This window comes from Pleurodeles waltl, chromosome 11 (genome assembly GCF_031143425.1).
Source record: "Pleurodeles waltl isolate 20211129_DDA chromosome 11, aPleWal1.hap1.20221129, whole genome shotgun sequence".
Lineage (NCBI taxonomy): Eukaryota > Metazoa > Chordata > Amphibia > Caudata > Salamandridae > Pleurodeles > Pleurodeles waltl.
The window spans coordinates 20,079,940-20,103,387 of record NC_090450.1 but is presented as its reverse complement, the minus strand read 5'-3'; the positions used below and the strand labels follow the sequence as shown (position 1 = coordinate 20,103,387).

The following is a 23,448-nucleotide window of genomic DNA, read 5'->3' as shown; positions in this document are numbered from 1 at the left end:
TATTGGGTGCCAACAACACAAGTGTTGTGTGATTGCATCGTCTGATTATGCCATCCTGCAAAAGGCGAAGCTCGAGTGTTGCAGCATTGGTAGACTTAGCACTGAGTTCGATTCATTGGAGGAGTTAGCTGCAAAAGCCCTCCTTATCCTCCTACTCCTGTGCTCTTAAACTACCACGCCATGAGAAGCCGCACTGAGCAAGAATTTCTCCTAGGAGGGAGAAGGTCCTTGGGTGCAGCAGTCTTGCTTAAAAAACGTATACAATGGAGTCCTCATTGATGTACATTGATTGTGACTTTATAAATCAGCATGGCTTTTAGGAATATTCCATCCAGAATTATTTGTCATGCAGCAATGTCTATTAGTGAGGCAAAGGATCCAAGAACAATCTGCCGCAGTTTTAAAAAGGCAGCAGTAGCCCTGGTCATCTCCACCTCCATACGGAAACAACCGGTACCCATGACCGGGCCAGAAGTACCTTGCAGTGGGTGGCGTGGAGGACCGGCTAGGAGAGGCTTTCCTGAATCTGTGGTATCTAAGCATCCCAGCTCTGATACCAAGGGGTAAAGACAGACCCAATCAATGAAGTAGGAAGACGAGGCAGGAGAGTACGTAGTAAGGGTTGAAGATTCTTGAAGTGGAGAGGCAGCGGAAAGAGCGACTGACGGAAAAGAGTGGTAGTTTGCTGAGGTGGAAACTAAGGTCACGTGTGTGCTATGGGGTGAGATGGGATAGGCTTAGCAAGGGGGCAGGAAACGGGCGAGGGTGGGGAGGGAAGTACAGATTATTTACTACTTCTGAGTGATCTCTAACATTCATGTTTTATCATAGAAATTAAAGGAGAAATCTGATGACGAGATGCGAGTTCACATGGAGATTGAAAACTTCCTCCGGCAACTTCAGAACGTGAGTGTTCACCTGCATCATCACAGCTGCGCCCTTTGGAGGTCCCTAGAGATGGCAGACAAGATGTGTGTCCTCTTCCACAGCATCCAGGGCCCCGTTGTGACCCACTCTTCGGGGCATCTGCACCCGGAAAGATTGACATTGCTGAAATGAATCTTTGTAGCAATGACAGACCACTCTTCACGTTGTATTAAATCTTGGCCTGTGAGTTACAGCATCACTTGTCTTTGCAAGTCTCGGTATATGACCTGTAAAGAGATCTACCTTCCTCTTCCAGATCCTGGTCCAGAGACTTGATGAGTGCATCTATGTAGGGGCCCTCCTGCATTTCCTCTAGTCCCCACTAATGCCCAGCAGCACTACGCCCTGCTTGTTGTGTAGCTCTTTCACTTCTAGGAGTATTCTCCTTGAAACAGCATCAAAGGCTTTACTAAAAACCAAGTCCTCCCATTCAAAATGCCTCTTTATTATTCCCATTTCCCTGCTCAAAGACCTCAGTGACCGGCAAAACCGCTGTTGTGGCTGTTCGGTTCTTCGGCTTTCTCCGTGAAGAATGTCTGTATTGTGGTGTTGCAGGCACCTCCCCAAACTCTCTCTAGATTGTGGAGTATTTCTTATTTGGTTTATAGGTGATGGGGGTTTTAGGTTGACATTATTTAAAAAAATTAAGTGATATCCAGTGACACATTCACTCACCCCCCCATCCCCCACCCCCCTCTGCTTGTGTGGTATATCACAAGTGCACCCTGATTGAACTTTCAATATATTCTTCTACCAGGAGCTGGAAGAAAAGCTGGAATACTGGATGGAGAAGTACGATAAGGACACGGAGGCCAAACAGCAGGAACTGAATGCCCTTAAATCTGACAAGGCAAACAATCTGGCTGCCCTACAGGAACTAGCTAAGCAGGTAATGTGAAATGGAGCCCTGAAAGACATCCAGCTGTGAACGGCCCTAATGGAAGCTCAAATACATCTCTCCGACAATTCATAGTCATCTCACAGACAATTCATATTCATCTCACAGACAAATCATGGTCAACTCAGACAATTCATGGTCATCTCACAGACAATTCATGGTCAACTCATTCATTGTCATCTCACAGACAATTCATGGCCATCTCATAGACAATTCACGGTCATCTCACAGACAATTCATGGCCATCTCACAGACAATTCATAGTCATCTCACAGACAGTTTGTGATCATCTCACAGACAATTCATGGTCCTCTCACAGACATTCATCTTCTAGTAGGTACTGGATGTGGAACAGAGACACAAAATGTTGTTTTCAGCAGCACTACAGTGGCCTGAAGGCACAGTAATTTGATAAATACTGGCAAGGCCTGTGCGTCGCTCAGAGCAGAGGGATGAGTGGAGCGCTTCTCTAGGAAAGTGCCCATTTTTGACACAGTCACCCCCACTTTTTGTTTTGTATTTGATGCAATTTCAACTGAAAGTGCACTGGGTTCATGCCAACCAGGCCCCCAGTGCTGCATCTCTTTCCTTAAGTGGCAATACCTTTGGTACTTAAAGCATTGGTACCAAAGAGGGTCCCCAAGGGCTGCAGCATGTACTGTGCCATCCTCAGGGACCCCTCAACTAGCACACGGACTGCCATTGCAGGCTGCGTTGCTTGGTGCAGCTAAATGTAAAACCATTACATGGCATATAGCCTATATGCCATGTCCTCTAACACTGCATGCAATATATGTAAGTCGCTCCTACAGCAGGCCTTACAGCCCTAAGGCAGGGTGCATTATATTACATGTGAGGTAATATCTGCAAGACCAGATATGCCCCTGCTATGTCTTTGTTGATTCTTAGACATAGTGAGTGAACAGGAAAGCCATTTTAAGTACATGTGCTGATTGCCCAGCTACATGATGGCTTCACTGAAAACAGGGATGTTTGGTACCAAACATCTTGTATTAACAAACCCTCACTGATGCCAGTGGTGGATATATTAGTACATGCACCCAGAGGGCACCTTAGAGGTGCCCCCTGAAACCCTACCAACTACAGGTGTGCAGACTGACAAGTTTCAGCCAGCTTGCCACCACCAGACATGCTTCTGACCTCCCAGGGTGAGAGCCTTTGCTCTCGGGCTGTCAGAGGCAAAAGCCTGCTCTGGGAGAGGTGTTTACACACCCCACCTAACAGAATGACCTGTAAATCTACATTCCAAGACAGGGGAGCTTCAAAGAAGCCCACCACCCTTGGTATGCAGAGCAGGCTTCCTTTAAAGGAGGGATGCCAACTCTCCTGCCCCAAGGTCCATTTGGCACCTGAGAAGGCAGGAAACTTAGTATTCAGGGAGGTGACAACCCCTCAGGCCAGTCCCACACCTAGGGTGTGCTGCCTCATGTGGAGCCCACATTTAGAAATTTGCCATCTTGGTGTTGGCAGATTTAGGAACTCTGGGACACAGTTATACCCACTTTCCACAGGAAGTGGTCATATAGGGGGTGTAGTGACCCCAAGGGTAAGCAGCCCATTGACTACTCCCCAAAACACCCCTAAATCTAATATTTAGAGGAGCCCCTAGCACCAGGAAGGCAGATTGCTGCTGATCTACAAAGAAGGACACTGAAGAGCAGCAAAAGCAAAGGAAGAAGCACTTATACCCATCCGTGCTGGCCTGCCGGCTTCTCGTGCATAATTGCACCAAAGTTGTCTTGTCCAGCAGCTGTTGTGCCTCCAAAGCCTGGGAGGGCTGCTTGCCTTCTAAAAAGACCCAGTAACCCCAGTGGAACAGCAGAGCTGCTTCCCTGCATCTTGCAGGCACCCCAAGAAGAACTGAGAGGACTCCAGTCCATCAGACACGCAACAACTGAAAGCATCACTGCACACTTGCCGCACAGCCCGAGTTGAAGTGGACGAACAGTGCAAGCGTGGTTCCCCAGCCCTCCAGAGACAAAGCCCACCTTGGACTTGCCCACTGTGGCCTCTCTGACGTCGCCTGCAGCTTCTGCACGCAGGCCCCCTAAACCGTGAGTGCTCTAGTGGGGAAGACCTGATGCCTCAAGACACCTCTGCACTTATCGCCCCAGGCTTGTGGAGAAGAGGAGCCGAGGTGTCCCCCCACGTCCCCGGACATCACAAGAATGGGACCCACTTATTGGTTCCCGCCAACTAGATCCGCAGTCCTCACCTGCAGCAACTTTTCGACCAAACCGATCCCCATAGAGTAACATTGGACACCCAATGTTGTACTACACCTCTGTACCCGGCCGCCCCAGTGCTGCCTGCTGTGACCTGTTGGTGTAGTTCTGGCCAAATACTTACCTAAAGTCCAGGAGATTGGCTTCATAGGTCGCTACACTATTCCTGAATGCAGTTGTTCTTCTTCTCTCCATAGGATAACAGTGCCTAAACATATAGAAAGATACTTGTTATTTTTGTAAATTGGTGTGGCTCTCCTTCTTGAGTTTTGTGTCTCATTTATTGACTGTGTGTATTTGCAGATGCCTAGCACTCCTCTCTGATAAGCCTAAGGCTGCTTGACCATACTACCCCCTAAAAGAACACCTTGAGATTGCTAGAGTGTTAGAAATTGGGTTTTTGGTTGGCAGCCAGGTTACCCCCTGTCCAAGAAAGGACCCTCACTCTAGTCAGGGTAAAAGAGAATCACCCTCAGCTAACGCCTGCATAACCCCTTGGTAGGTTGGCACGAGCAGTAGGCTTAACTTCAGAGTGTTAGGTGTAAAGTATTTGTACCAACACACACACAGTAACTTAATGAAAACACTACAAAATGGACATATAGTAATGTGTTTTGTATGTCCTGACCGTGAAATATTGCTAAATTTGTTTCTCACTGTTGCAAGGCCTGTCCCTCTCATAGGTTAACATGGGGGCTACCTTTAAATCTGATTAAAGTGTAGATTCCCTTTGGGAGCGGATGGACAGGTGGAGTTTGGGGTCTCTGAGCTCACAATTTAAAAATACATCTTTTAGTAAAGTTGATTTTAAGGTTGTGTGTTTGAAAATGTCACTTTTAGAAAGTGAGCATTTTCTTGCTTATACCATTTCTGTGACTCTGCCTGTTTGTGTATTCAATGTCTGGGTCAGTTTGACAGTTGGGCTGGTTGCATCTCACACTAGACAGTGACACAAAGGGAGCTGGGGTGTAGTCTGCATTTCCTGATGAGCCATCTGTGCTAGGAGGGAGGGGAGGAGTGGTCACTCACACCTGAAAGGGCTGTGTCTGCCCTCACACAATGCAGTCTCCAACCCCCTGGTGAGCGTCTGGGGCCTGGCCTGGGCAAGGCAGGATTTCCCATTCGAGAGAGACTTTGCTTTGAAGTAGGCCTACTTCAAAGGAGAAATTGGGTAGAAGAGGGGCACCCAAAACCACAGACTTTAGAACACGTCTGGAAACCAAGAGGAACCTCTGCCTGGAAAAGAGCTGAAGAGCTGAGGAAGAAGAGCTGCCCTGCCTGTTACTGTGCTTTGTGGAGCTATCCTGCAGTTGCTGCTTCTGCCAGAGTAAGAGGGCAAAGACTGGACTTTGTGTGCCTTCCATCTTGTGAAGATCTCCAAGGGCTTGATTTAGAGCTTGCCTCCTGTTGTTTGAAGTCTCAGGGACAGCAAACACTTCTCTATGCCAGCACCTGGAGTTTCTGGAGGGACTCCTACTCTGCCAAGTGGTGCCCATCCAGTTCCTGGGACCCTGAAAGGAGAAGCTGGCAGCCTAAGAGGAAGAAATCCATGCACAGAACGCTGTGCAGAGAAAAGATCGACGCGACTCCGATCTGCGGCTGAAAAATCGACGTGCCACCGGCTTTGTGGCTGAAAATCGCTGCTCGCCTGCAACGCGACCCAAAGATCGACGCCCGGGGCTGGAGAAACGACGCACAGCATCGCTGACGGAGGCTGGTGAGATCGCAACCCGCGCTTTGTGGTTTTCAGATCATCGGACGGCTGGATTTCCGACTCAAACACCGGTGGGTGTGTAAAAACGATGCAAGGTCTGCCCAAACCCAACAGTGCTGACCGAATCGACGCATCGCAAGCCCTTTTTGATGCACTCTCGCCCGTGCGGGGTTATTTTTAATGCACCCAAGGTACCTTTTCATACTAACAGTGTTAGTGTGTGTTTAAAACAACATGAAGACTCTTTTTGCTTTTTAATTGATAACTTGACTTGTGTATTGTGGATTTTTGTTGTTTTGTTCAGATAAATATTTCCTATTTTTCTAAACCTGTAGGGAAATGGACCACCTCAACAGTTTTGGATTCACACCCCTCATCTGCATTAACCATCTGAGGGACCTGTGGTTGGTCTGAGCTCAGAAATGAGTCACTAACAAGTAGGGTCTTAGCTTCTTCAGTGCCCAGACCACAGCAAACGCTTCACGTTCTATGGCACTCCACCTACGTTCCCTGGGAAGTAACCTCCTGCTAATGAAGGCTACGGGTTGATCTAGGCCCTCTTCATTAGGCTGTGAGAGTACAGCTCCAATACCTTGCTCTGAGGCATCTCTTTGCACAACAAACTCCTTGGAGTAGTCAGGTGCCTTCGGCACAGGTGCTGTGCACATGGCAGCCTTCAGCGCATCAAAAGCGGTCTGGCAAGCCTTTGTCTAGATCACCTTCCTGGGTTGCTTCTTAGAAGTAAATTCATTCAAGGGGGTAACAATGGTACCATATCCCTTGACAAACCTCCTGTAGTATCCTGTGAGACCTAAGAAGGCTCTCACTTCAGTCTGGGTCTTAGGAGGCTCCCAAGCCAGAATGGTATCGATCTTAGGCTGTAGGGGTGCCACCTGGCCACTCCCCACCTGGTGTCGAAAGTACACCACAGAACCCTGCCCTATTTGGCACTTGCTTGCCTTAATAGTGAGGCCTGCCTTCTGCAGGGCCTCTAACACTCTCCAGAGGTGCTGCAGATGTTCCTCCCATGTGGAACTATACACCGCAATGTTATTAAGGTAGGCGGCACTGAACTCATCCAGCCCAGCCAACACCTGATTGACCAACCTCTGAAAGGTGGCAGGGGCATTCTTCATCCCAAATGGCAGGACTTTAAATTGAAAGTGTCCATCTGGGGTAGAGAATGCTGACCTCTCCTTGGCCCCCCTCAGTTAAGGCAATCTGCCAGTACCCAGATGTTAAGTCAAACGTATTGAGTTACTTGGTAGCTCCTAACCGGTCAATGAGCTCATCAGCTCAGGGGATGGGGTGTGCGGCAGTCTTGCTGACCACATTGAGTCCCCGGTAGTCCACACAGAACCGGAGTGGCTCCAGGTGCAGCAGGCTTTGGGACCAATACCACTGGGCTAGCCCAAGGACTGCTGGAGTGCTCAATAACCCCTAGGGTTAGCATTTTGGATACGGCATCCTTAATGCAAGCCCTGACCCTGTCAGTAACCCTGTAAACATTTTGTTTAATGGGTGTACTGTCCCCAGTGTCCACATCATGTGTGCACAGGTGTGTGACCCATGGGATCAGGGAAAACAGTGAGGCAAACTGTCCCAACACGTGGCGACAGTCACCCTGCTGCTCTTCAGTCAGGGAGGGGGAGAGGATCACTCCCTTCCACAGACCCATCTTTTTCTCCTGCAGACAGGAGGTCAGGAAGAGGCTCACTCTCCTCCTCCACCCCATCATCTGTCGCAAGGACCATGGACAGTTCAGTCCGCTCAAAGTGAGGTTTGAGGCGGTTGACATGCAGGACCCTTAAAGGGTTCCTTGGAGACTGCAAGTCCACCAGGTAGGTGACTTCACTCTTGCGCTCTACCACGTCAAATGGCCCAGTCCACTTATTCTGGAGTGCCCTAGGCTCCACTGGCACCATCACCCACACTTTATGACCATGTTGAAACTCGATCAGAGTAGCATGCCGGTCCTACCACCGTTTCATATCCTCCTGGCTTGCTTCTAGGTTCTGCTGTGCGAGACTCCTGAAGCGGGCAGTCTGGTTTCTCAAAGCCAGCATGTAGCTAAATACATCCCGGGGGGGGGGGGGGGGGGGGGGTTTACTAGGAGGCCCCACAATGTCAATACCTACCCTCTCAAAGGGAGTACTAACCACAGGTAAAGGTTGGAGGGGACACCAACATTTCCCCCCACTCTTGCCACTTGCCTGCCAAGTTGGGCAAGACATATAGTGTGCAGCAGAATGCTTGTGCATCTGGGGCCAATAGAAGTGGGAGACAAGCCTCTTATAGGTCTTGTCCTGCCAAAGGCACATCATGAGCCAACTCCAGTAGGAAGGCCCTGAAGCACTGGGGTACCACCAGCATAAGAGCTGACCCAGGCTCAGGAACCTTAGGCTCACTATACAGGAGGCCATCCTCCCAATAGATCAGGTGAGTACTGGGCTCCTCGCCAGCCACCTGGGCTGCCGCCTGCTGCCGCAGTCCCTCCAGAGTAGGGCAAGTTTTCTGTGCTTCACAGAATGCTTCCCTGGTGGGTCCCCCTTCCTGCTGCCACTGCGACAGCTCAGGGACCTCCCCCAGCTCAGCCACCTGTTCCCCTGTAGGCTCCGGAACGTCACCCTCAGGCTCTGCCTCCTCCCGGACCGTGGGAACTTCTGGGGCCGGTTCCTGCGCCGCCTGCCCTTCCTCTTCTTGGCAGTCCCCTGGGCCACTGTTTTAGGCTCGAGGGGCTCTTGACCACCCTGACGGACTGCCATTGACCGGGTGGATACGCATACCCACCCAGGCAGACCCAACATCTCCAAGTGAGACTTGTGTTCCACCTCCTTCCAAGGGGAATCCTCCAGGTCATAGCCTAGCAAACAATCAGCAGGCATGGTTGGACTTAGAGCTACCTTCAAGGAACCCCCCCCTCCCCCATTCAAAGGGCACCACTCTGCACAGGGGCTCTGAGTTGTCCACTGCAACTACTTGGTGAAGTACCAGGTGTAGGAGGCTGGACTGGCTTGTAGTGAGTACCAAGGGGTACTTGCACCAGGCCCAGTTATCCCTTATTAGTGTATAGGGTGTCTAGCAGCTTAGGCTGATAGATAATGGTAGCTTAGCAGAGCAGCTTAGGCTGAACTAGGAGACGTGTGAAGCTACTACAGTACCACCTAGTGTCATATGCACAATATCATAAGAAAACACAATACACAGTTATACTAAAAATAAAGGTACTTTATTTTTATGACAATATGCCAAAGTATCTTAGAGTGTACCCTCAGTGAGAGGATAGGAAATATACACAAGATATATATACACAATAGCAAAAATATGCAGTATAGTCTTAGAAAACAGTGCAAACAATGTATAGTTACAATAGGATGCAATGGGGAAACATAGGGATAGGGGCAACACAAACCATATACTCCAAAAGTGGAATGCGAACCACGAATGGACCCCAAACCTATGTGACCTTGTAGAGGTTCGCCGGGACTATTAGAAAATAGTGAGAGTTAGAAAAATAACCCTCCCCAAGACCCTGAAAAGTGAGTGCAAAGTGCACTAAAGTTCCCCTAAGGACAAAGAAGTTGTGTTAGAGGAATAATGCAGGAAAGACACAAACCAACGATGCAACAACTGTGGATTTCCAATCTAGGGTACCTGTGGAACAAGGGGACCAAGTCCAAAAGTCACAAGCAAGTCGGAGATGGGCATATGCCCAGGAAATGCCAGCTGTGGATGCAAAGAAGCTTCTACTGGACAGAAGAAGCTGAGGTTTCTGCAGGAACGAAAAGGGCTAGAGACTTCCCCTTTGGTGGACGGATCCCTCTCGCCGTGGAGAGTCGTGCAGAAGTGTTTTCCCGCCGAAAGAACGCCAACAAGCCTTGCTAGCTGCAAATCGTGCGGTTAGCGTTTTTGGACGCTGCTGTGGCCCAGGAGGGACCAGCAGGTCGCAAATTGGACCAGGAGAGAGAGGGGACGTCGAGCAAGACAAGGAGCCCTCTCAGCAGCAGGTAGCACCCGGAGAAGTGCCAGAAACAGGCACTACGAGGATGCGTGAAACGGTGCTCACCCGAAGTCGCACAAAGGAGTCCCACGTCGCCGGAGACCAACTTAGAAAGTCGTGCAATGCAGGTTAGAGTGCTGTGGACCCAGGCTTGGCTGTGCACAAAGGATTTCCGCCGGAAGTGCACAGGGGCCGGAGTAGCTGCAAAAGTCGCGGTTCCCAGCAATGCAGCCCAGCGAGGTGAGGCAAGGACTTACCTCCACCAAACTTGGACTGAAGAGTCACTGGACGGTGGGGGTCACTTGGACAGAGTCGCTGGATTCGAGGGACCTCGCTCGTCGTGCTGAGAGGAGACCCAAGGGACCGGTAATGCAGCTTTTTGGTGCCTGCGGTTGCAGGGGGAAGATTCCGTCGACCCACGGGAGATTTCTTCGGAGCTTCTGGTGCAGAGAGGAGGCAGACTACCCCCACAGCATGCACAAGCAGGAAAACAGTCGAGAAGGCGGCAGGATCAGCGTTACAGAGTTGCAGTAGTCGTCTTTGCTACTATGTTGCAGGTTTGCAGGCTTCCAGCGCGGTCAGCAGTCGATTCCTTGGCAGAAGGTGAAGAGAGAGATGCAGAGGAACTCGGATGAGCTCTTGCATTCGTTATCTAAAGTTTCCCCAGAGACAGAGACCCTAAATAGCCAGAAAAGAGGGTTTGGCTACCTAGGAGAGAGGATAGGCTAGCAACACCTGAAGGAGCCTATCAGAAGGAGTCTCTGACGTCACCTGGTGGCACTGGCCACTCAGAGCAGTCCAGTGTGCCAGCAGCACCTCTGTTTCCAAGATGGCAGAGGTCTGGAGCACACTGGAGGAGCTCTGGACACCTCCCAGGGGAGGTGCAGGTCAGGGGAGTGGTCACTCCCCTTTCCTTTGTCCAGTTTCGCGCCAGAGCAGGGCTAAGGGGTCCCCTGAACCGGTGTAGACTGGCTTATGCAGAATTGGGCACATCTGTGCCCAAGAAAGCATTTCCAGAGGCTGGGGGAGGCTACTCCTCCCCTGCCTTCACACCATTTTCCAAAGGGAGAGGGTGTCACACCCTCTCTCAGAGGAAGTTCTTTGTTCTGCCATCCTGGGCCAGGCCTGGCTGGACACCAGGAGGGCAGACGCCTGTCTGAGGGGTTGGCAGCAGCAGCAGCTGCAGTGAAACCCCAGGAAGGGCAGTTTGGCAGTACCAGGGTCTGTGCTACAGACCACTGGGATCATGGGATTGTGCCAACTATGCCAGGATGGCATAGAGGGGGCAATTCCATGATCATAGACATGTTACATGGCCATATTCGGAGTTACCATTGTGAAGCTACATATAGGTAGTGACCTATATGTAGTGCACGCGTGTAATGGTGTCCCCGCACTCACAAAGTTCAGGGAATTGGCTCTGAACAATGTGGGGGCACCTTGGCTAGTGCCAGGGTGCCCTCACACTAAGTAACTTTGCACCTAACCTTTACCAGGTAAAGGTTAGACATATAGGTGACTTATAAGTTACTTAAGTGCAGTGTAAAATGGCTGTGAAATAACGTGGATGTTATTTCACTCAGGCTGCAGTGGCAGGCCTGTGTAAGAATTGTCAGAGCTCCCTATGGGTGGCAAAAGAAATGCTGCAGCCCATAGGGATCTCCTGGAACCCCAATACCCCGGGTACCTCAGTACCATATACTAGGGAATTATAAGGGTGTTCCAGTAAGCCAATGTAAATTGGTAAAAATGGTCACTAGTCTGTTAGTGACAATTTGGAAAGAAATGAGAGAGCATAACCACTGAGGTTCTGGTTAGCAGAGCCTCAGTGAGACAGTTAGGCACTACACAGGGAACACACACATATAGGCCACAACCTTATGAGCACTGGGGTCCTGACTAGCAGGGTCCCAGTGACACATAACAAACATACTGAAAACATAGGGTTTTCACTATGAGCACTGGGCCCTGGCTAGCAGGATCCCAGTGAGACAGTGAAAACACCCTGACATACACTCACAAACAGGCCAAAAGTGGGGGTAACAAGGCTAGAAAGAGACTACTTTCTCACACCAGGGGATCTATCTGCTCTTCAGACACCAGCTGACTCCTCACTGTAGTCACATTGGCTCCTGTGTCTCTCAGAGCCTCCACCCTCTGTCCATTGATGGTCACCCACTGCCTGTTCTTCTTAGTGTTCTCAGGCACAAAGGTTCTCTGGACCATCTCACTGTCCCCTAGTGAGACAAGAGCCATTTCAGCTGGCGCCCACCCACCTGGAACCAACTCCTCCCCAAGCGCTACACTGACCAAACCCTGGGACGGCACACCAGTGGGTGCCAGTGTACTTTTGGGGCATCTGGACCCCCCCCACATGACCCACCTCGTCACATGCATAGCACTTACGTGGGAGACCACCTGCCATTGGCTTCCCTTTGGAGAACCATGGCTTCTTTTCACTGGGGGGTTGGGAATCCTTACCCAGGGAATCAGTTTGCGGCCCTTTAGAGAACTCCCCCTGTTTACCCTTACCCCCCTTTCTTCTGAGAGGGACCCTGCCCACCCTTGGCGTGGTCTCCCCCATACCTCTTTTGGACCCTGGTGCTCTCCCAGCGGTCCGCTTCCTGCGCCAACATCCTGGGATCAGTCAGCTTGCTGTCAATCATGTGCTGGCGAAGCTCTGGAAAACAAACTGTACAAGTGCTCCCAAGCAATCAGATTGTAAAGCCCCTCATACGTAGTTACCTTACTGCCCTTCACCCAACCATCCAGTGACCTGCAATAAGAATCTACACATTCCAACCATGTTTGGGACTCCTTCTTCTTGTAGGAGCTAAACCTATCCTTGTACTGCTCAGGGTTGAGACCATACCTTGTGGGTGCGGCATCCTTCATGATAGTGTAGGTGAAATTCTGAGCATCCCCTAAGGCTGTCAGTGTATCTCTCTCCTCTACCTCAAAGTGCTTCCACATACACTCTTCCCCCCCCCCCCACACAATGAGCTTCAGGCTTCAGGGACCAGATTCATATGGAGAGCAGACTCATACCCTATATGTCGTCCTCCCTTTTATAATCGTTCACAAGATCTAAAGTCTGTGGTTTTGGGTGCCCCTCTTATAACCAATTTCTCCTTTGAAGTAGGCCTACTTCAAAGCAAAGTCTCACTTGAATGTGAAATCCTGCCTTGCCCAGCCCAGGCCCAAGACACTCACCAGGGGGTTGGAGACTGCATTGTGTGAGGGCAGGCACAGCCCTTTCAGGTGTGAGTGACCACCCCTCCCCTCCCTCCTAGCACAGATGGCTCATCAGGAAATGCAGACTACACCCCAGCTCAGGGTGCAACCAGCGCAACTGTCAAACTGACCCAGACAGGGAATCCACAAACAGGCAGAGTCACAGAAATGGTATAAGCAAGAAAATGCTCACTTCCTAAAAGTGGCATTTTTAAAAACACAGTCTTAAAATCAACTTTACTAAAAGATGTATTTTTAAATTGGGAGCTCAGAGACTCCAAACTCCACATGTCCATCCGCTCCCAAAGGGAATCTACACTTTAATCAGATTTAAAGATAGCCCCCATGTTAACCTATGAGAGGGACAGGCCTTGCAACTGTGAAAAACAAAGGTAGCAATATTTTACTGTCAGGACATATAAAAGACATTACTATATGTCCTACCTTAAACATACACTGCACCCTGCCCTTGGGGCTACCTTAGGGGTGCCTTACATGTAAGAAAAGGGAAGGTTTAGGCCTGGCAAGTGGGTACACTTGCCAAGTTGAATTTACAGTTTAAAACTGCACACACAGGCACTGCAGTGGCACGTATGAGACATGATTACAGAGCTAGTTATGTGGGTGGCACAACCAGTGCTGCAGGCCCACTAGTAGCATTTGATTTACAGGCCCTGGGCACCTTTAGTGCACTGTATTAGGGACCTACTAATAAATCAAATATGCCTATCATTGATAAACCAATTACATACACATTTTGTAAAGGAGCACTTGCACTTTAGCACTGGTTAGCAGTGGTAAAGTGCCCAGAGTAACAAAAACTGCAAAATCAGAGTCCATCACAAATCAACAACCTGGGAAACAGAGGCAAAAAGTTAAGGGAGACCACGCCAAGGATGACAAGTCTAACATAGAGCAAGCCCATGTCCATTACTAAGGGAACCCCTGGACTCTGCACAGTATATCATTTTGATATACTATATAAAGAGCCAGCTTCCTACAGCTTCATATTGGAAGCACGGCACAATATCTCTGTCATTCAAGTGACCAACCCAAGTGCAGAGCAGTACCATGGCACAGGCTTCCTGAACAGGAATCTGGTCTATATATTAAACATTAAGGAATTTTTTAAAAGCTTAATTGCCCATGTTTAAAATTTCCCTCAAGAACAAATCCATAGGCTGTTGCTCTCCAGGGTATGAGCTAGGCTAAAGAGTGACACTGCATCTCTCTTTCGCTAGCGTGAGGAGTCAGAACTATTCTGAAGCTTGCTGACGGATCCTCTGTTCGCTATGCTTCTTCTGCTTGTACTCCTTAGAAAAGAATTGGTTATTGGTAATGGCAGCCGTCTTAATGAGTACATGCATAACATTTCTTTTACTGGTCTGAAGACTTGAGTAAAATAATTAAATGAGCTATGATATGTGAAATTCTAAGAAAGAAAAAGAAGACAGGATGTTTTGGACAATGTGGCAGGGTTCATTGTATTTAAAAAGTTGGACATGTACTTTTATGTTTTACATGTCTAGTAGTGAAAAACTCTAAACTAACCCATACAATAACATTGGGTTACCTAATTACATTTAATACGTGATGAAGTTTGTGTGGGAAAACATTGAAATATCATGTTTGGTGTCTAAGGAATTGTAACTTAAAACCCTTTTTAATGGTAAAGTCTGACTTTAAGTCACAATTCAGAAAATGTCACTTTTAGAAAGCTGGTATTTTCTTGTCCTAACCATTTGGTGCCTGCATTCTGCATCCTGGGTCACATGACTAGGTGTAGTTGGCCTTTCATAATCCTCCCAGACAACTGTACAGAGGGGGACTAGTTGTCAGGATGGGGCATCTTGCCAGAATGGGAGGGGCAGAGGTGTCACCTACCACACACACACACTTCTAAGGCATGCTCTGGGCTGGGGAAAGAATGGCATTCCAGAACCAGGTATTGTTGGAGGGCGGAGGGGCATGGGATTAAGTCTAGAAGTTCCTTCCACTTCCAAGCTGGCAGCCGGTATAAATATTTCGATCCTCAGACCCCAACTCTTCAGTACACTCCTGGTACTGTGGATACCACAAGTGAAGGACTGCCCTTCTCTCTGGAAAAGAAGACTGGATCTGCTACCTTCATCAGAGATGGAGTGACTTCAAGAGACAGGAGGCTGACCTCTTGTTCTGAGTTACAGGGACTCAACAATCTCCAGAGGCCTCCTGCAACCACCCAGCTCACCTGCTGCAGCTAGACCTGCCTCAGCCACCCTTGCCTCTGCTAGAGTCAGTTCCTGATCCGAGAGGGGCGCCTCCCCAGGTCCTAGGCCCTTGGTTCACATCAGAGCGCACTTTTCTGAAGAAGGAGAAATCCTGACGTTTTGGGCTCATAGCAACTGCAAACAGGCCCTTTTCTGCTGCGATCTTGCCACCCATGATGGCCAAGTACACAGAGCTCCAGTGAACAAGACTTCGCGCTACGGTGACCACCAGTCATGACCAGCAATGTGAGATCTACACTTTTTCCTAAAGCATCAACACCTTGTGGTGACCCCCCCAGTGCAAAGCTCTAGCAACAACTGTTCATGAAGCTTGACAGGATCTTCAGGCTACAGCAACGACCGTCCTTTTTACTCCTTGTGCTGCAGCAGCAACCATCCATGACTTTCTCCCTGCTCAGCACAGCCTCTTCCACTGTGAACTGGATTCTTCGCACCAGATTGAGAAGGTAACTCTTTAAGCACAGCTAACCTGGTTCCTGTATGTAGCCCTCACTCCATCAATGTCTGTCTGAACTTGTGACTTACCCCCAGTCAAGCTCGACCAAATAACCGCAGGTGACGGTTTGTGATTTTAGGCGCAATACTTACCTAAACTCATTGAAATTACATATCTCCGATTCTACTGTTTGGATTTTTGTCTTTTTGGTGTTAAATAATTGTCAAGATTGACTATTTTTCTATATTATTGTAGGAATTTTCCTGTGTGGTGTTTTCACTTACCATTGTTTAAGTGCTGCATAAATAGTATACACATTGCCTTTAAGTAGAGCTGTCTTTATACCAAGCTACTAGAAGGTTAAGCACAGGTTAATTTAGAGACTTTGTGGTTCATCGTGACAGGAATTGTGGTTGTAGCTTGGGTAGGTTTAACACCACCACTCAACTAATAAGCACATTTCTCAAACTTTCACCTTGCCTTATTTGGCATAATGTTTGGAAAGAAGTATTTTCCAAAAGGCATCAGCTTTTGTAGAGGCCAATAATTTATTGTACTCTCTGTAGGTAGATTTCCGCACTGCAGGTAGTACAGACGTTGTGGCTGTTTCTTTGCCAGGTGATCTCTGCAGATGTAAAGCTTCCAGCTTCGCTGATTTTATTAGACCTGTCAGCAGCCTTCAATACCGTGGACCATCTAATCCTTCTTGACAGATCAAGAGAAATTTGGTTAGAGGCTATACTTGGGAGTGGTTCCATACACAGATTTTTTTTTTATTAGAGTGGGTTCCTATTTATCTACATTTCACACTGTATCTCTGGGGTTCCCCAGGGATCACTCCTGTCCCCATTTTTGTTTGATCTATATTTAAGGCCCCATTGGCTGAGTTAATCCAAGCACAAGGGGTTGACCTCTTTTGGTATGCTTACAATACTCACATCATCTTACAGATATCTAATGAGCTAAGTGCTGCGGCCACAAAACTCTTTTCTTGTCTTTCAGAGATCGAATAGTGGATTTGCAGTAACCACCCAAAGTTGAATGGCAGTAAAACAGAGATCCCTGGCCTATAGGTCATCTACATTTTAGGGACACACAGCTCAGATCAGGGCACACGTACATTTTTGACATACAAAGTCATTTTGCCCCTTATTGGAGGCCTCTTTTGTGACTAGGTTGCGTTGCTCTAAGCTGGGCAGCCACATCATGCCCAGGACTAATCTATCACTCTCCAAATTCCTGATGGTTAAAAGAAAGGCTTTCACTACCACCACTGTAAGCTCCACCCTTAGACCTGAGAAGTTATTTTCTCATGTATTTCTGTCGCTGTTCTTCACATCATTAGGGCAAGGGAATTCCAAGATCCTAATCTTCCTCTGTTTGGCATCATTTTTCAGCTTTGACCTTCAGATTAACTATTGATTTGAAGTCATATTTCTCAAAGTACTTATAGCTCTGCTTTAGTTTGCCATGTTTCGTGATCAGTTTCTCCATTATGGACATCTGCTGGTCCAAAAGCCCCACATCTTGTTCCATCACCAGGATGCGAACATTAATGATCTCCTCTCTTGTTTTCAAAGAGGCCAGTCTCTGATCTTTGTGGTGTGTTTTGCCTTACAAGTCTTTTAACGTTGTCTTAACTGGGCTTCCTCTGTTGTAAGTGCAGCCCCCAAACAAACTGTGTAGTCAGCCTCTTCTTTATGGACATCCAGTGAGCCCTGAGTTTTAGTTCAGGAAAATAAATTCTCTTTGGATGTGGCAGCGCAATGTTTATTCAGGGGGTTGGGTGGGAGACAGATCTGAAGTTGTAATGTGCACTTCTGATGGAGCCCCAACCATACTCTCATACACCAGAAAAGAAACTTGCACCCAACCGTGGGCATTCTCTGCCCTCTTTCAGGGAGCCTTTTCTCCCCACACCTCACTACCACTCTGTAGTTGCAACACAGGTACCTAGCATCTGTTTATTCTGGGGAGAGCACACGCTCCTCTGTAGGAACTCTGGATAGCAGTGTCTTTTTCAGAACAGATGGGAGACCCTTGAATCTATTCAATCACATTATGCCACTGTTTTACCTCTACAGCATTTCACATTGGTTTGTTTGGGCTCCTAGTTGACATCTCAAATCGCCCCTTCAAGTTCAGCATGACCCTGTTGCGCTCATGTCGGGGCCACATGCCATATCTACATTGACTTCTTCAGCTCTGAAGTTGAAGGGATTGCAGAGGAGATCTGCCATCTTCACGTACACCTACTCTCTAACAAGCATGGTTCTTATTTCCTTGCACATATAGTCAAAACATACAGAGGGCTCATCTGCCACTGTGATGCATGCAGGGACTGTGGTGGCCTTTGGCTGCTTCAAAACAGGCATATTTTGCTTTTTATGAGATGTACGTAAAGGAATATTTTCCCTTTTTCCTGTTAAAACAGAGAAAATAGACAGCTGGAACAGTAATGTACCCACCTGTATGCTTAAGCTGATTTTAGTTTTCTGGCATTTTATTACTATAATATTTTCAATTTGTAAAAACATAAAATGGAAAAACAGTATTGTGATAACCTGTTGTTGGAAATGTCCCTCTCTACAGAGTCACCCACCAAACTTTTTGGCTTCCTCCATCTTGCTGGATTTTTGCTTTCTTGGCCTTAGGACTTTGTGCAGTTTACCACTGCTAACCAGTGCTAAAGTGTTTGTGCTCTCTCTCTCTAAAACATTGTCAAATTGGCTTATACCTATTGGCATATTTAATTTACTTGTAAGTCCCTTATAGAGTAGTATACCATATACCAAGGGCCAGCAAATTAAATGCTAATAGTGGGCCTGCAGCACTTATTGTTCCACCCTCCTAAGTAGCACTCTAAAATGTGTCCCAGGCCTGCCACTTTAGCCTGAATGCAGTGTCTCGCTACCATGTCGACTTGGCATTTAAACTCCCTTGCCAAAACTTAAAATCCCCCTTTATTACATATAAGTCAACCCTAAGGTAGGCCCTAGATAGCCCATAGGGCAGGGTGCTGTATAATTAAAAGGTAGGACATGTACTTTGAAGTTTTACATGTCCTGGTAGTGAAAAATGCCCAAATTCATTATACACTACTGTGAGGCCTAACCCTCCCATAGGATAACATTGGGGATTCTTTAACACCCTGCAATTTCTAATTGAGAGGAGTTAGAAATGTCATGTTGGGTACCTATGGAATTGTAATGATAAACCTTCTTTAAAGATAAAGTTGTATGTTTCATTTCAGTTTTGAAAATGCCACTTTTAGAAGGTTGGCATTTCTCTGGCCTTAACCCTTTGTGCCTGCAGCTTGTCTTGGGTCACATGACTAGGGTTAGCTGACAGCCTTTGTGAATTCCTCCCAGACAGTCACACAACAGTGGGATTAGCTGAGCCTCAACGGGCCATTAACTGGCTTGATGGGGAGCAGAGCTAAGCACTCACCCACTTGCACCTGAATAGGCCCGGTCCTGTCTTCTCACAATAGGCTCAACAACCCTGTATTGCCACAGCTGCGGGCTTAGAGCCGACACAGGGGAGGCAGGAAACTCCTAGAACTTCAAAGAACCTTTTTGTTTTTAACACTTATGTTTTATCAGCATTTCCATATGCAGAACATTACAGTATATATTTAACAGTCATCCATGGCATAGATAATTACTAAGTCAATTGCATTTTCACTAAGGTTTCCTAAGTACTCGCAGGATCCACTTTACCATCCAGGACACTTAGTACTTTTGGATTTGAGCAGTCTCCCATTAGGGGTTAGGGCGTGTCTACAATGTCAGGAGGTTCACATGCAATAAGTAATATCAATATAACAACCAATTTAGCGTACAAACCACAACTATGGCCACATGCACCCTGGTGTTTCCTTAGTGTAGTCAATCAATGTCTGTGATTGGGAGGAAGAGGAGCATAGTCCCACTGATGTGTGTGTGGGGGGGGGGCGTTGGGTCAGAGAAGAGGGGTGAGGGGGCAAAAGGGGGATGCCTAGTACGCAAGTGGGGCCAGGAAAACCACATGAGAGTCATCTCACAGAGGTCTTCAATCGCCCACTTAAGTAGCTCGCCAGTCAAATCCACAGCCAGGTCAGGACCCCTCTGTCAACCAACCACCCCCACCCCCTCATTCCCAGACAGCTTAGTCACAGAACAAGGGGCCTCACACTCATCCACCACTTCCACCCACAGGGGGTAAAATGGGCCTACGTAAGATCCCCTTCACCTCTTACCTTATTAGTGCTCTCTCCTCAGCAGAGATCGAAAGTGTAACATCTTTTGCCCAGTTGACCGGTCTAGGCTCTCCCAATGACTTCCAGGTCATGGCTATACGTCTCTTGGCAAATGCCAAGTCTATGAATTTATTCCCAACCTTCCTAGAGGTTGGTATGGGGAAGAGACCCAAGAGCAGACTTCGGTCACCTCATCCAGCTTCCTGTTCAGGGTACAATGGATCTTAGAGATAACCCCATGCCAAAAAATTAATTAGTGCTGGGTATTCCCATGTCATGTGGCCAAAGTGAAAAAGAAAAGATAACGGACAGAATACAGAACAAATCAAATTTTTACCCAAAGTCACAGATTTGGGTTTAATCCATCAGTTTTTTGCTCGCCGTGCCGTTCCAGTTTGGACACAGCCATATGGAAATCCACCTTGACCCTGCTCCCCTATTTTTCGAAATTGATTTGGGATTTTTCTTGCGTTGTGTTTTCACTTTATTGTTGTTTGTATGCTGCATAAATACTTTATACATTGCCTCTAAGTTAAGCCTTGCTGCTTTTTTATTGTGCCAAGCTACCAAGGGTTAAGCACAGGTTGATTATATGACTTTTAGTGGTTTACCCTGCAACGGATTGTGGCTGCTACTTGACTAAGACTCCGATCACATTCAACGAACAACCCATTTTCGCACACGTTTTTTTTAATGGTTTAGGAGATTTATTTATCACTGTTGGAAAAGTGTTGCAGGATCCCGCACATGCACAGAGATAGTCTGTAAGTTTATGAATTTAATAACAATGCCTACAATGGAGAACCGGTCACAGTTTCTTGCGTGGGCTGACTGACTTTAACAGGTGCCTCTTCTCCATGCATTTCATAGTGTTGAATCCATAAAAGGCTCCAGCTGAGCCTCTGGAGGGGTCTAGTGAACCTGGTGCTAAATGTCCACACCTGGAATAATTGTACCACAACAAACATAGAAATAAACATTGAAAGGTGACAAAAACAAGAGTGTATAATTGCAATAGCATTGAAGATAGGAAAGAAAATGAAAGCTGGATGCACAATGACGTAGAGTGGGTTAGCAATATGCAGTACATTTCTAAATCAAGGAGCTACAAAATCACAATATCAGACTATCGGTAGACTAAAAGGATGTTACAAAAAAGATGAAGAGCATGGGAAAAAACTTTATATTTTTCAAAAGGAAATTTTGAGGGAAAAAATTAGAGCGCAAGCTGTGACGCATGGAAATTTGGCCAGAGAAACTATGCTCTTTGACGCCTTGTGTTCTCTGCCTCATACGTCAATGTGTTTACTTCTTTTATCCACTATATTCTTTCTCCTTTTTAGTACAGGGAATTTGAACAAGTGGTGATTGAAGACCGCCTGGAAAAGGAAAAGGCACAGAGGCAAAGAGATCAAGAAAAACTAGAATTAAAGAGTGTTCTGAAGGTAAAATATTTATGTCAGAACATCACGTTCCCAAACTGCCCTTATCCTGCATTGAATCTCTTAATAATTCACATTTGTTCAATTATTCCTTGTCCAGTTTGGGATACCTAGTAAAATATTTCATGCTCTTCAGTATTAAGTTATTGCATTTATCAATATTTAAAGGTAAAACACCTACAACTCCCCAGCTATTACACCAGGCACTTGAAAGAAGTGTTTATTTCCCCTGGGAGTTTCTACAAACAGGCTCCTGAGTTTTCTCAAAAGCTGGCACAGAAGAAGGTTTTGTTATTTCTCCATGTAATATTCCAATATTTTTTAACATGGCAGAGCACTGTGCCAAGACCAAGAAGTCATCCTTTATGAACTGTAAAAAGTGTGCCATTAAAGAGATCTTCGCAGATGACCTACATTAATACTGCAGCTTTTGCTTGTGTCCCAATCGTGTACGCCAGGATTGCGGGCAATGTCAAGCCCTTTCAATCACATGTTTATGCAGATTTTTTTTTCTATATTTTGTCCTACACCCACCTTCCAGTATTACATTTTTTCCAGTAGTTCTAATCTTACAATAGTTTAAAATGCTTCTTGGATTCTGTGTATCTCCTTACATATTTTTTGTACTTTAAGCATGATGCCCACTGTTCCCTTTCAGGCCTAACATGTAAATTATATATTTAAGAGTTGCCTTTATGCCACTCTATAAGAGATGTGTAGAGCTGCAGCACACCACTGGTGTATGCATCACTTAATAACATTGTAAATAAATTTACTGCATTGGAATGCCAATGGGAAATGCTTTGCTAATTGGTCTGTTATGGATCTGTGATGATTCCTGGGGCCTTAAAATGTGCCTGCTATTAATACATGGCCTATGGAAATTGCCGAGGGATCAGTCTTCACTCAATGTAATTTGTGGGTGTGATGTGGTGACACCCTAGAGTTCCTGCTGTAATTGTGGAAGGTGCTAATGTCTACAAAACATATTGAAAGGTTGGTAATCTGCGCTGCAGTGGAAGTAATGCGCTTTATTGGACATGCAGTCCAGCTGGCTGTTCTAGCTTAGGAACCTTTTCGGTGAATCCCCGCACGGCGCACACTTCATTCAAAGTGCTGCCAGACATCATTGTTTCAAACATGTGTCTCAGAAAACCATGTTTGCTTCTGAGACAGAGTACTTAGATTTTAACACAAAAATCATGCTTTCCATAACTGCAAATACTTGTAACATGTGGAGACGTCAGTGTTCATTTTATAAACCAATAAATGACTGAGATAAAGGAGAACAACGTATGTATCCGCAATGTATGCAGGTAAGACTATGACATATGGAAATAGAGACCTCTCTGTGGATTCTATAATGTTCTCGGTGAAGTGTCCAATTTCTGAAATGATTGGATATTACATGCTGGTGTATTTTGGGTAACTACACCTGAAGTCCACCAGGATTCTAGTTTATCATACAACTTGCTTCTTAAATCACAGAGTAGTTCAATGAACATTTTTGCCTTCCTGAAGGATAAAACCTCTTTTCTGCTTTCTGTAGATACAAGCCTGGTGGAGGGGAACAATGGTGCGAAAAGGATTGGGGTCTTTCCAGATGCCCAAGAAAGGCAAGAAAGAAGGTGGGAAAGGCAAGAAAGGCAAAGGGAAGAAAGGAGATGGAAAAAAGAAAAAAAAGTAACGTGTTCTGTGACCTACCAGTGTTGCCTGCCGGGTCTCACCCAATCTATCCGCACACTTGTGTGGAGGAGAGCAGACCTACATCTATTACTGTCAGCTCTTTTATTTGAATATACAAGCATCATTTTATCAAGGGCAAGTGAGTTGTTTTTTTATTCGGTGGTTCTCTAGTAAATTCCCTGCTGATATGAGCTGGCAGATATGAGTGTGTGCAGTTCCATTGTTGAGCCTCATCAAAGTCTTTGCCTGGATGGAGAATGTTATGTTATTCGAGTGCTCAGAACTGTAGCCCTAGGTCAAGAACAGCCAGCCATCTCGGACCTACATTGACGAGAAGGCGAGGCTGTGTCTCTTT

The 23,448-nt window shown here is 46.9% G+C and overlaps 1 protein-coding gene across 3 annotated transcripts in view; it reads left to right on the top strand.

Annotated features, from left to right (window-relative positions):
- The window catches only part of IQCG (IQ motif containing G), a 75,842-nt gene extending 52,620 nt beyond the window's left edge, over positions 1-23,222 (top strand). For 2 of the 3 annotated variants that reach the window (XM_069212850.1, XM_069212851.1), the window contains exons 9-12: positions 832-906; positions 1,685-1,816; positions 21,309-21,410; positions 22,957-23,222. In XM_069212850.1, the coding sequence (XP_069068951.1) occupies positions 832-906; positions 1,685-1,816; positions 21,309-21,410; positions 22,957-23,094 (447 nt within the window). In that variant the 3' untranslated portion in view covers positions 23,095-23,222. The remainder of the gene's footprint in view (positions 1-831; positions 907-1,684; positions 1,817-21,308; positions 21,411-22,956) is intronic. The other variant, XM_069212852.1, reaches the window with a different exon arrangement.
- Positions 23,223-23,448: the final 226 nt, after the last annotated feature.